Source organism: Octopus sinensis, linkage group LG26 (genome assembly GCF_006345805.1).
Source record: "Octopus sinensis linkage group LG26, ASM634580v1, whole genome shotgun sequence".
NCBI classification, from domain to species: Eukaryota; Metazoa; Mollusca; class Cephalopoda; order Octopoda; family Octopodidae; genus Octopus; species Octopus sinensis.
In genome coordinates, this window is record NC_043022.1 from 17,808,197 (window position 1) to 17,821,217 (window position 13,021).

Consider the following 13,021-nt stretch of genomic DNA (forward strand, 5'->3'; position numbering starts at 1 on the left):
TTCCTGACCAGGCGTGCAATGTGTTGGGTTTTGTTCTCTGCAGCTTGTGCAGCAGCAGCAGCAGTTTGTCGAACTGGACACTGGTCACCTGTTTGGAGTGCTCTTGAAGTGGCTGTACGTTCAGCATTTTGTGATCGTCCAATGTCAGTTTCCACTGACGATTCATTCGCCCACCTTGCTGATGATCTTGCTGCTTTTGCAGTTTTTCGCCCAATTGAAGAACTCTTCCTTCGGGGCAAGATCTAAAAGAAGCCTGATGAAACGCAGTGAGATACAATGTTAAGTGATGAATATTAATTGAAGGGTTAGTATGTAAGTGCAGATAAGTTGCAGACTTGCAGCTGCTGCAGTAATAATGAACTGGCAGTAGAACGGTAAACGTGTAAAATAAGATGATGTCAGTGTTATGAGATTAGAATGAAAATGGAAACAGTTGTGAAAGGCAAAACGAGAAAAATGGTAAGAGCAACGGAGAAAGAGGTTACGAATTGCATTGGGAATGACGTTTCTGTGGACATGAATTTATTGGGGTGTTGTAAGTCAATGCATGGCTGCTCTGTTGTATAGATTGGATGGGGAAAGGGTTAATGGAAGAGCAATTCGATGAATTGCTTAGCTTTGTTTAGTGGGGCAGAAGCTGATTTGACTGGTATTTCTAGCATGTCCTGCTACCACTGATGTCAACCCAACGAGTAGGCGAGCAGGTGCCAATATTCTCCCTAAGAAGATTATTCTGCAGGATTACCCATTGACGGTTGAGTGGACTGAGCAATGTGAAATGAAGTGTTTTGCAACGTACTGCCCAATCTGGGAATCGAACCTACAATCTAGTGATTGTGAGTGCAGTACTTTAACCACCAGGCCATACGACTTCACTCTTTATAAGCTTCATAAAGTCCCCCTCTTCCCCACACTGTTGGACATAAAACTGTAGAATTCACAGAAAGGAGGAATCATCTTGCTCAGGGAACCTGAGAACCTCGAAACAATCTGAGAGATTGTGTTTTGTTTTGAATTGTTGAGTCTCTGGTCACCAGGAACCATTCCTGGGAATGGCACTGAATCTGAAGAACCCTGAAACTCTGCATGAAAGGCCATTGGAAGTACAAATACAAGAGAAACGAAGATGGGACTGGTAGAAATATGGAAAAAAGGAAGGTGAAGTTAACAGCTGTTGTTGTTATCAGCCTTATTGTTGTTTTTACATCCTCTTTCCCATGCTGGCATGGGTTGGACATGACTTGTTAAGGCAGAGCTTTATAACCAGATGCTGTGTCTGATGTCAACCGTTTCAGTTGCTTCGTGTGAGACACAGGGATATGGTCCACTTGTCTGAAAGACTGGAATGTATGGCTTAAAGTTAATCCAGCATCATTGATGACATCTAAGATATTTAGCTTTAATCGGGATAAAGATTTGGAGGGGAGTGATGAGCTTATCCCAAAACATTTGAGCAGCGCAGAAGGATCTGAAGACCCAGTTTTTAGCAAAGTAATAACGTTAGAAATGGAGAAAAATAAAAACAATAAAAACAGGAAAAGAAACACCAAAACAATTTAAATATTGAAAATTTTTCTTTTTCTTTTCGTTTGTTTTTTGGAATATTTATAAAACACAAACAAAACAAATGAAAAAAAAAACAACAAAACAAAAATGTCTGAATTTTACATTTTGAGGAATTTGAAGAGAATAAAAACATGAAGTGAAAATTTTTGTTGAAAATTTTGGAAGAATCTTCAAATGTGATGACGCCTCTGCCAAAATCGGACGTTCAAAGTCGGAGTTGATGTTGATTGATAGAAGCAATGGCCAACAGCTTCAATATATAGTTCTTATGAGATCAACGATTTCTCTTTATTGCAGTTACAGTTTGTTGTAGACAAAGTAATGAGGTGAGTCCATGTCCCAGGAGGGGGGGTGGGGCAGTATTTAGGGAGCTGTTTAGGAAATGACTGAGTTTCTGACATCGGCAAGTCACTGTGAGTATATACACGTACCTGTACATCTACTAGTGTGTCAATATTATAAATAAATCATATATATATATATATATATATATATATACATATATGTAGGTGGGTGTGCATATCTCAATTATGTATGTATGTGTGTGTGTGTTGTTATTGAAGAGTGAAAACGAGTGCTCAACACTTGGAGAAACATTCTTCAATTTGGTATTCATCCAGAACGAAACCATTGGTAGCCTTAACCCACAAATAAAGTATATATATATATATATATATATATATATATACACACACACACGTCATATTATGTCCCATAAGTAGGGCAGCAGGATCTTTTCCTTTTGAACGGCACATGTCAACACAATTTCTAGTTAACACTTTAAAACTTTGTATACTGGTAGAATGTGTCAAAATAAAACATTTTTTTCTCTTGGCTTTCTTGAGAAAATTCTAATTTGTAAGTTTAACGTAGTTTAATTTTTCAAATTTTAACCAATGAATCGCCTCTATTGAGCTAAAATCATTTGCTGCGTCTAAAACTGAGACAACATCCTGTCACTAACCCTAACCCTAAATTTTAGCCTTTCGTTTTTTTTTTTTCTTAATTGTTAAATTAATTTAAGGATAACAATTAAGAAAAAAAAAACGAAAGCAATGGAAAATAATTTAAACAATTAACAAATAAAATAATGCTATAATTTTATACACACACTTTCCGTACATATACATAACGAAAGGCGAAAACAAAAACAAAACGAATAATTTTAGACACACGCGTAACAAATTAATTTAACAATTAAGAAAAAAAAAAACAACGAAAGGCTAAAATTTAGGGTTAGGGTTAGTGACAGGATGTTGTCTCAGTTTTAGACGCAGCAAATGATTTTAGCTCAATAGAGGCGATTCATTGGTTAAAATTCGAAAAATTAAACTACATTAAACTTACAAATTACAATTTTCTCAAGAAAGCCAAGAGAAAAAATCTTTTTATTTTGACATATTCTACCAGTATATACGAAGTTTTAAAGTGTTTAGTTAACTAGAAATTGTGTTGACATGTGCCGTTCAAAAGGAAAAGATCCGGGCAGCATCAATATCTTCTACATGTTGCTTTCCTTATTAAATAAATACACACACTTATGAACGTGTGTGTGTGTGTCTACATTTCTATTTGTGAATGTGTAGCTACCATCAGCTTTAGAAGTAAAGACCCAGAGTTTGGGGGTGGTACACAAGAAACAGGACTGAGATGAGGAGAATGTACCTACATGTTCCAGATGAATGGGAATTGCTACATGTTTGTAACAAGCTGTACTACATGTTAGGCATTCAGGTTATTCTGTCAAATGCAATGCTTATTCCGTCACATTGCTTTCAGTTAATCTTGTATTATCCCTTATCTTCAAGATTTCAGTAACGTGATTATATATTCTTAGAATGATATTGCAGGGTAGGTGAGAGAGGCCAGGTCTGGCCAGTTTAAATACCAAAGTGCTAAAATGTTGAGAATGTGCTTTGTACAACGACTATTCCTATTTGTTAACTGCTGGAACTAAACTTGAACGCTGATTTATGAACTTTGGGAGTTACAGTTCATACACATATATATATATATATATATATATATATATATACTGTCTATATAGAATACAGTATGGTAATAGTATTGGTGAATAGTATAGAGTTGTATAATAGGAAAGAAATTATGAAACAAGTTGAACTGACAGAGAAACATATTAGCAGCAACACCTTAAACATAGGTTAGTAGTGGTGGTGGTGGTGGTGGTAGCACTATTATATACAGGTGTGTGGAGACACCTGGACAAACTGAGGCTATGTGTGGTGGAGGAGGGAGGCTGAAGAGGAGTGTTTGTAAAGACAGCTGCCAACAGATTTGTTTGCATTTATGGGAGAGACAGACAGATTTCAAGACTTCACTGATTCAGGAGTTCCCCCACCCCACAACTCTTTTTCAACCCTCGGTCACCTTTGTCAAACCTATCCCCACCTAGGACAATGTTAGCATATCTAAGCCTACATTATCTAACCCATTTCAAGACGGTCAAGGTGTGATTTGAGGGAGAGCTGACTGCTACTTTTAGCAATTAAAGTGACTGCATGAGGGATTACTTGTTGGTTTTGATTCAGGAGTGGTGGTGGTGGTGGGGGGGGTGAGTAATTAGCTTAATGACTGGAGTTAATTTGGCCAATTGTGAAACATAACTGAGTCCAATTGTCAAAGAAACAGTGGTGACAATTACAATGGAGGCTCACATGGCGGGGGACACACAGACACAGTGTTGTCATTGGTTATTATGGCAGTGGAATGGCAGAAACAGAAAGGGGGATATTAAATGCAGTTTAGTATTCAGTTCTGCCCTGTTCAAAATCTTACCCGAACTTGCAGTTGTGTGCCACCATCACCACCACTACCACCACCGTTATGGTTTACGAGGGGAGGGGCAATGCATTGGTAGAAACAACAGAACACCAAACTAGATACCTTACTCAGATTGACGTCTCTCCATTGTAAGTTCAAACCTCAGTGTGGAAATTCTTTAATCCTCCATGTTTAATACCTGTAATATACTGAGGCTGACTTCAAGTATTTGGCTTTTTCATACATAGTAAATTTAATATATAACCCCCAACCCTAGTCCTGGTTCTGGGTCCACTCTGTGTCAAGTATAAGGACCCTGTCTCTGGTTTGAGGAGATCTTAACATTCTTCCTTTCCTGATTGAGGTCCTTAAAATTAAAAAAACCAAAAAACAATTTATTTATTTATAAAAACGAATGGGAAGTGATTTGGTGTGATGATGATGGTAAAAGATCTGTCAGAGGATGGGCGCAGGGAACAGCAATTAAATTAATATAAATTAATTCATTAGTAAAAAACACAACTTGCAATCCACAGTACACGCAACCAGTTTGATCACACATACACCATGTACACACACACACACACACACACTATCAAGCAGAGGCTCACACAGACGTATACGCTGTCCTCCCTGTCCCTGATGATGGACAACACTTTCACTCGACGGAAACTCTATTGGAATGTAGAAACATTGCTGGACGTTAGTTCTATGTCCGTTGTTTTAGGGTTTGGCATGAACGACACAGAGAAATGACTGTAAAAACGCATGGGTGTGTCTGTGTATGTACAGGCATCACCAGATACTTATGTGTAGACATGTAGCTAAACGTACACACACACACACACACACACACACACACCTGCAGAACACGATAAGAAGGAGACATTGTGTCTGCTGTCTACTTCTCAGTCTAAAAGTGTTTCATGGTAGACAGCAATAAACGTGATGGTGAAGTTGAGGTGGGATTCTGGAATCCCGAGGAACAATTAGGATTGGCAAAATTGGGTGCAAGGGTGCTGCTGCTGCACTACACACGTTACTGTAGTAGCGGTAGTAGTAGTAGTAGTGTGTACAGTGTTGTACTAGTACAATAGATACTATGCCAGTGAACTAGTTGAGTACATATTGTAATAGTATAGTACAATACTGGTAGAGTGCTGTGTTAGCTGAGTACATATGAAACTGCAGTGGTACAGTCTATGTGGTAGCGTAATGATTGTTGAGTTCCAGTAATTATGCTGTAATTGTCACTGAAGGACAAAGGGTTTGGCTGGGGAGTGGGGGGGTTATATGCAATGTGGTTGTGACCATAGTAAATAGGGGTGGGGTGGGGGCAATTAATGTGTTAAATATGATACAGTGATTCTGTGATAAAATCTGGTGGGAGGAGGTGGGGGGGCATCCTGGTGATTTTTTTATTCAACTTCAATGTTGCCTTCCACTTGGTACTTGAGACGCATATTCCGGGCTCGGCTGTGCTCGCCGACAATCTCCTTGGTCACCTCTGATGGAAACCAACCCGTTTCACCATCATGGGACCGTTCACCATAGTACCAACCTACAAAGAGAAAACAGAATTCAAAGCAAAACGAAAACAAAAAAGAAAACACTCAGAAGTCGGAGGTGGAGGAGTCAGTTTGGTGTAGTTAAATGTCTGCTATAACCCCTTGCAGTGGTTAAGGGTCACGATTTAAGGCCACACCTTAGAGCACTCATTATTTGGTGTTAAACAGAAGATGAATCTCATATTTACATGGGATGTCACTTTACTGTCATAAAACATTACCAAGAGATTTGGTGATGTTCATTCCCTGCCATTGGGAGAATAGCGGAATATAATATCGGCTTCAAATTCAAGGGCAGCTATTTGTGGGGAGTGGATAAGTCGATTACATCAACCCCAGTGTTCAACTGGTCCTTATTTTATTGACCCCAAGAAAGATGAAGTGCAAAGTTGACCCTGGCAGAATATGAACCCAGAATGTGAAGTTGGAAGAAAAGCTGCAAAGCATTTTGCCTGGTGTGTTAATGATTCTGCCAGCTTAAAATAAACGAAATAAAATATTAAATGTTTTTGCTTAAAATGGACGAAGAACTGACTGGAATCAAAAGGCCCAAGGGTTTTGTCAATTTCTATAATGAAATGCACACAAAACCCTCTCAAAACATGGCTTTGCCCAGCAGAAGAAGTGGGGACAGGTCTTCCCAACCACATGGTCCTAAGTTCAGTCCCACTGCATGGCACCTTGGGCAAGTGTCTTCAACTGTAGCCTCAGGCTGACCAAAGTCTTGTAAGTGGATTTGGTAGATGGAAACTGAACGAAGCCCATTGTGTATATGTGTGTGTGTGTCTTTGTGTCAGTCTCCACCACTGCTTGACAACAGGTGTTGGTGTGTTTACATCCGTCACTTAGCAGTTTAGCAAAAGAAACCAACAGAATAAATACCAGGCTTCAAAAAAGAACAATACTAGGGTCAATTCCCTCGACTAAAAATTCTTCAAGGCAATGCTCCAGCTTGGCCACAGTCTAATGACAGAAACAAAAGCTAGGTATTTGTGACATGAGAAAGTGAGTGAGTGTGTGAGAGAGAGAGAGAGAGAGAGAGAGAGAGAGAGAGAGAGAGAGAGAGAGAGAGAGAGAGAGAGAGAGAGAGAGAGAGAGAGAACCTACTGACACTTAATACCGAAGAAGCTAAAGATCAGACTCACTCCCCTTTCCCCCAACAATATATCCCCATTTAATTTTAGGGGTTCTCTCCTTAACTGACACACCAATGACCCCCACCCCCACCCCTAGCACCACAAAAAGCAACCCTTACCATCATTTAGTTTCCGGAAAACAGTGACCACATCATTTGGTTCTAAAGAGAGTTCATCTTTCTCATAAGCTTTATATGAACAAATGGCTTCCACTTCTGGACAATCTGGAAAATAATGGACAGAGCGGAAGATAAGAGACAGGATGAGCGAAGAAGGGAAATGTCTGTTGGTTTGTTTCTCACTTAAGATGATGAAGGAGTAGAGTCAGGAATAAATTATGCTAATACTCAGTAATCACATAAATTATGCTAATAATACACAGCGTGTGTTAAAAATAAGCGGAACATTATAGAATAAGGTGAAATTGAAGAACATTTCCTAAAATAAGACTTTATGAGAGAAGAAATAACATTGGTAGAATATCAATGTGGTTCTTATGAGTGAAATGAAGTTGTGGCACAAATGCCTTTCCCTAAAGATGGTAATAAAAGCTATAAGAAATGTGGGAAATTTACTAAATTTATGAATCTGAAATGTCTTGTTTGGTTGAAGTATTTAGTGGGGATATATATAGATATATATATGTTTACAGTTTATGTTTATAGGTAGAGAAAATACTCCACCCAGTGAGAGAGAAATATGATTTAATAAACACAATGTACAATAGTTTCATGCTTTAAGGTACATTAAATTAGTAGATTTATATAACATGTCATGCATCTCCAAGCAACCTTGCATATGTCTTCTTGTATATATGAGATCCAGTTAGAGATTTCAATGTCGTGTATAATATATTAATAAACAGAGGAAGGTTGGTCATGGTTGGAGTACCTTTGATTAGGGCTGACCTGGGGTTGAATAAAAACAGCTTAAAAATTAATTAAATTTATTTTAACCATTTAGCATTTAAACTGGTCATATCCAGGGCCCAAATCTTCTCCATGCAGATCTGGTCTCTCACACCTAGCCTACAATGTCATTTTGGAAAATAGACAATTACATCACTGAAATCTGAAAGCTAGGAGACAGTACACGATTGATTAAAAACAACTTGAATAAATAAGTTTGAGAGAAGAATCTGAATGCTGAAAGGTGAAATCATGGCTTGTAATTAAATGTGTGAGACTCACCCCATGCTGAGTAAATTCTTTCATTGCCTTCCACTGTGACAGGGGTTACAGCAGTCAACCAACGTTCACAATCATTTCTAGAAAGAACAACCAAAAAAAAAAATTAAACAACAACACACAAAAAAAAAGTTTAGTGGTGTGTCACAATGTAACTGGGGAGGGGCAAAGTGGCACCCAGTTGCTACCAATAACAATGTCTTTCAAATGATGGAAGATGTTTTCTTTTATTGGTTACTATGGCCATGTTGGAGCACTGCTTTCAAGACTATTCAAAATGATAAAAGGCAAGAATCAGTCTGGGTATAAAGGGATGTCACCAGGGCAGAAACAAATACCAATAGTCATCTCCTACAGTCCCAGGCTGAGCAAAGCCTTGTGAGCAGATCTGGTGGACAGAAACTGGAAAGAAGCCCATTGTATATGTACATGAATATTGTTGAGGGTCGCATTTCACTGCCCTTCGTGCCACAGGATCTGCTTATCTCGTATTGTCCCTTTCCCATGAGAAACAATGTACTGGAGGAGGATGAAGGTTTTGGATCAATGCTGTCATCACTTTTAATGGGCAAGTAACCATGTGTCTGTGTGTGTTTATCCCCAACTTCTACTTGACATCTGGTGTTTGTTTGTTTATATCCCTATAACTTAGCAGTCCAGCAAAAAATTGGCTGATGGACTAAGTACCAGGTTTAAAAGAAAATAACACGCCCTGGGTCTGATTTGTTTGATTAAAGCCCTTCAAAGGCAATGCCCCAGTATGGCCACAATCTAACGATTGAAACAAGTGAAAGATAAACCGGAGAGAAACGAAGCTGAAGTCCGGCCGAAGCCTTCCTACTTACTCAGAATTAAAAGCCAAAATCATTTCCACTCTTTTGTTTTCAAAGTTCTCCAACATTACCAGCAAGATCAGAAAACGGACATTGGGTGGAACTCCATGAGGTAAAAGCTTACATTTGTCTGGGTCCCTGATACGTTGAGGGTCCAAAAAGGCACGTGAACAATAATCGACAACATCATAATGGTTTCTAAGAAAAGCAAAATGAGACCCAGTTAAAACACACATATGATGATGATGATGATGCAAAAGTTATCTAGGATCATTAATTAACAAATACAGTAATGCCTCAATAGACGAGTTAATTTGTTCCCAGAGACTACTTGTAAAGTGAAAACTCATAAAGCAGAACAATAATTTCCCATAGCAGCAATGTTATAAATCATAATTCATTCCCAGAAAAATATTTTACCCAAAAAATTTATAATACTCGTAAATATATGGCAACAAAACAACATTAAAATGTAAAGAATATTTTATGTAAAGTGAAAAGAATGTGAAAGATTGTTTATAATATAAATTAATATTATTATAATCATTTTCTGAATCACTTTCACTCGCATCAGACTTGTGCACACCATCACTTGTAGACGTGATCACTGATTCACAAGCACTCATAGACAGACTTGTAGGTTTCTTTATGAAAAAAAATAAGTCTAGAGTTGTTGGCTTAGAAGAAGCCCTTTTTTTCACTCTCTATGAATGTCTCGGTAACACTTCTGTTTAGACATATTGGGTGGGTTTAAAAAATACTGAAAATAATAATATAAATACACGTATACAATCTAAAATATGTGGCATAAAGAATTAGCTTTGTTGAATCTCTCTCAACAAAACACACAAGCAAACTAAGACACTGAAAATGTTATGCTGTCATTTTACTCCATTGCTACATGCAGCTGTGTAGAAATGTTGGAACCAGTGTTACCACATGTTGTGATGTTGCCACACACCTTTTCATATCTATTTGACCTTTCTATATTCGTTAGGAAATAAAACTCTTGAACCTGGGGTCTTGCAAAGCACGTTCTCCAAGAGTGAGGTATTACTGTATAACCAATGAGGAGCCTCATTGCAACTGATCAATTTGCTAGAAATAGCAGTGAAAGAGCTCTCAGATCACTGCATTCTTTCTTAAATGAAGGTCACATTGACAAATGTTGTCTCAAGATAGAATGATTAAAGTTGGAACACTTGTGATCATTTGTCAGCTGAAGCAGGCCTGGCCAAGGGTTAAACAACATTTGTTGAAATAGATAAAAAAAAAAAAGAAGGAATTGAGGAGAGAACTGGATGAGAGGAAATAGGGGCAGAAAAGATCAAGTGTGAAGAAGGGTCAGGTGAGAAAGAGACCGAAATGGGGTTTGCTGGGTTTAGAAAAAGTTGTTGAGTCTAAAGCAATGGCTCTTGACTCATGGACCCCCTTCGATGCCCATTTTACTCTACTGGACCCTCATAGCCATTAAATGTTTTAATAAAATCCTATTAAATTTTTATAATTAAATATTAAGAATTTAATTAAGAATATTTTGTGTTGTGGAAGTGGAAGCAATTTATTGCCGATAAATTTTAATGACAAAATCTTAAATGGACTCTCAAGGATCATTTGGTCCCCAGGTAAATACCTCTGGTTTAGAGGATGAGAAAGTAAGTACTATAGTAGTAGGAAGTAAAAGAGTAAAGAAAATCACAGCTGGCCACGTACCAGGGGTCACTAAAGAAGAATACTTTGAATTAGGTTTAGCTGGGACTTAAAAAAAAAAACCTTCATTGGATAAAACATAAACAGAGGGAGATTAAAAGTTAATAAGAAACATGTTAATTAAGTGAAAATTAATAATTTAGTAATTAGAGTAATTACCCTCGTTTTTTGGTAAGAAGTAGAAGATCGTTAAATAGAAATAAATAAATAGGATTCTTTGTTGGTTTGCTTCTCTTGAATATTGTCTTACTTGACGGCTCACTGACAATCTCAATGGCTTCTCCTTTCTTTACCAACATCCGTGACGCGGAGATTAGGGGGAACTCCTGAAATTGGGGAGGAAAACACAACAAATCTGAATGAATAAAGTTACAGGTGTGTGAGTGTGTGTGTGTGTGTGTATATGTGTGTGTGTGTGTGTGATTTGGCTGCTATAAAAATCATGAGCAATGTTGATGTTGCTGTTGTTACTTCTGTCAACAAGTGAAGGCATATGGTTAGGACATTTGGCTCACAAATCATAAGATTGTGAGTTCAATTCCTGGTGGTGCACTTCAGCAAGCCACTTTATTTCTTGTTGCTTCAGGCCACTAAGTTGGCAAAAATGAGCTGTACGTGTATTTCAAAGGGGCCAGCCTTCTCACACTCGGTGGGTCACTTGAATCTCTCTGAGAATTATGTTAAAGGTACACAGGTCTGTGGAGTGCTCAGCCACTTGCACACGGCTCTCCTTTAATCGGATTGACTGGAACCCGTGTCATCACAACTGACGGAGAGCCAACCTGTCAACAAATAGTTTGCTCACTTCACACATCCAAACACTTATGAAATAAAAGATATTTTATTTGAAAAACAAGGGTTAGTGAGAGGAAAGGCACCCAGCTGTAGAATAATGCCACAGTGATATATTCATCTAACCCATGCTAACATGGGAAAAGGAATATAAAAACAAATGGAAATTATGTAAGTATGGATAGGTGTATATTTATTGAAAATATACAATGGAAAAATGTGTGTATATTAAAGATGTACAATGAAAGCAAGTGCTGCAGCATGGTCTTACTCACACTGTCTAAAACTAAAGAGCTTACTGTCACACACACACAGACCCCTAGCGACACCCTTACCTTGACCTTAAACTGCATCTGTTTCTGTAAGGCAATCAGTTCCTCCATACATTCCATCTGTCGTGCTCCCTCATTGCATTGTTTCACAATCTGGGGTTATGTGAAGAAGAGTCAGGCAGGTTCAGAAAAAGGGAGAGAAAGAAAAGGGGACTGTGTCAGAGGATCAAAATATACAAAACAATAAGAACAATGAGATTAACAAAATGAGCTTAGAAATAGCAGCCAAATCTCTCCCTCAAATGATACATTACCATGTTGGGGAAAAAAACACTAAGTACACTATACCTGAAATGAGAGGGGATAGTCATGGTTGGAATGCTTTTGGTCATATAAAGGATCAAGGCTACAATAGAATTGCCAGGAGTCACCAAAGGGGCAGTGACATTGACTGGTTAGAAATAGCAACCAAATCACACATTGCCATTTTGAGAAGGGACAAGTTTCTTTTATATTATGTGCTCATATATTAAATACATCTAAAAAGACAGGGTGGTCACAGATGGAATGTTTTTGTTAATTAGTCCTGCATGATTCAATCAGGGTTGCTCTGGTATTAACAGTATCAGAATTTCTTGGGACTGGTTTTAACCCTTTAGCATTGAAACCAGCTACATCCAGGACCCAGATATTCTTCCTGTTTTATGTTCAAAATGGTCAGATCTGGTCTCTAATGCCTACCCTACAATGTCACAACATCAAAATCTTGAAGCTATGAGATAATCTAGGATTAACGGAAAACAATGTGAATAAATAAGGATTACATTTGACCAAGTAATGCCAAAAAGGGTTAAAGTCAATAAGGATTGAAAATAATCCCCAAACTCTTTGGTAAAATCGACCAAATCCGTAACAATGCATAAAAGACAAACCCTACTCCTTAAGAATTTCTATTATTGAAGGCCCATTCTATCCTTTTGAAAGTCTTTTTGTTCTTGACAGAGTAAGTCTTTGACTATTTCATCCCATGTGTCCTTCCTTTCTTTTTAGGATAGTAAGCTGTATTTTTAGAAAGCATTAGTCTATTGATTTTTTTCCCTCTATGTATTACTGGAATGTATTTTATAAGCCTTGGACAGATCAAAGACAGAAATGGCCCCAACAACCCATTATATC

The 13,021-nt window shown here is 37.9% G+C and overlaps 1 protein-coding gene across 9 annotated transcripts in view; it reads right to left on the bottom strand.

The window, feature by feature from the left end:
• Positions 1–4,986: 4,986 nt before the first annotated feature.
• The window catches only part of LOC115224791 (rho guanine nucleotide exchange factor 26), a 122,255-nt gene continuing 114,220 nt past the window's right edge, over positions 4,987–13,021 (bottom strand). For all 9 annotated transcript variants that reach the window (XM_036513814.1, XM_036513815.1, XM_029795710.2 and 6 more), the window contains 6 exons: positions 11,909–11,998; positions 10,941–11,107; positions 9,084–9,269; positions 8,242–8,318; positions 7,171–7,275; positions 4,987–5,908 (listed from right to left, as the gene is read on the bottom strand). In XM_036513814.1, the coding sequence (XP_036369707.1) occupies positions 5,766–5,908; positions 7,171–7,275; positions 8,242–8,318; positions 9,084–9,269; positions 10,941–11,107; positions 11,909–11,998 (768 nt within the window). In that variant the 3' untranslated portion in view covers positions 4,987–5,765. The remainder of the gene's footprint in view (positions 5,909–7,170; positions 7,276–8,241; positions 8,319–9,083; positions 9,270–10,940; positions 11,108–11,908; positions 11,999–13,021) is intronic.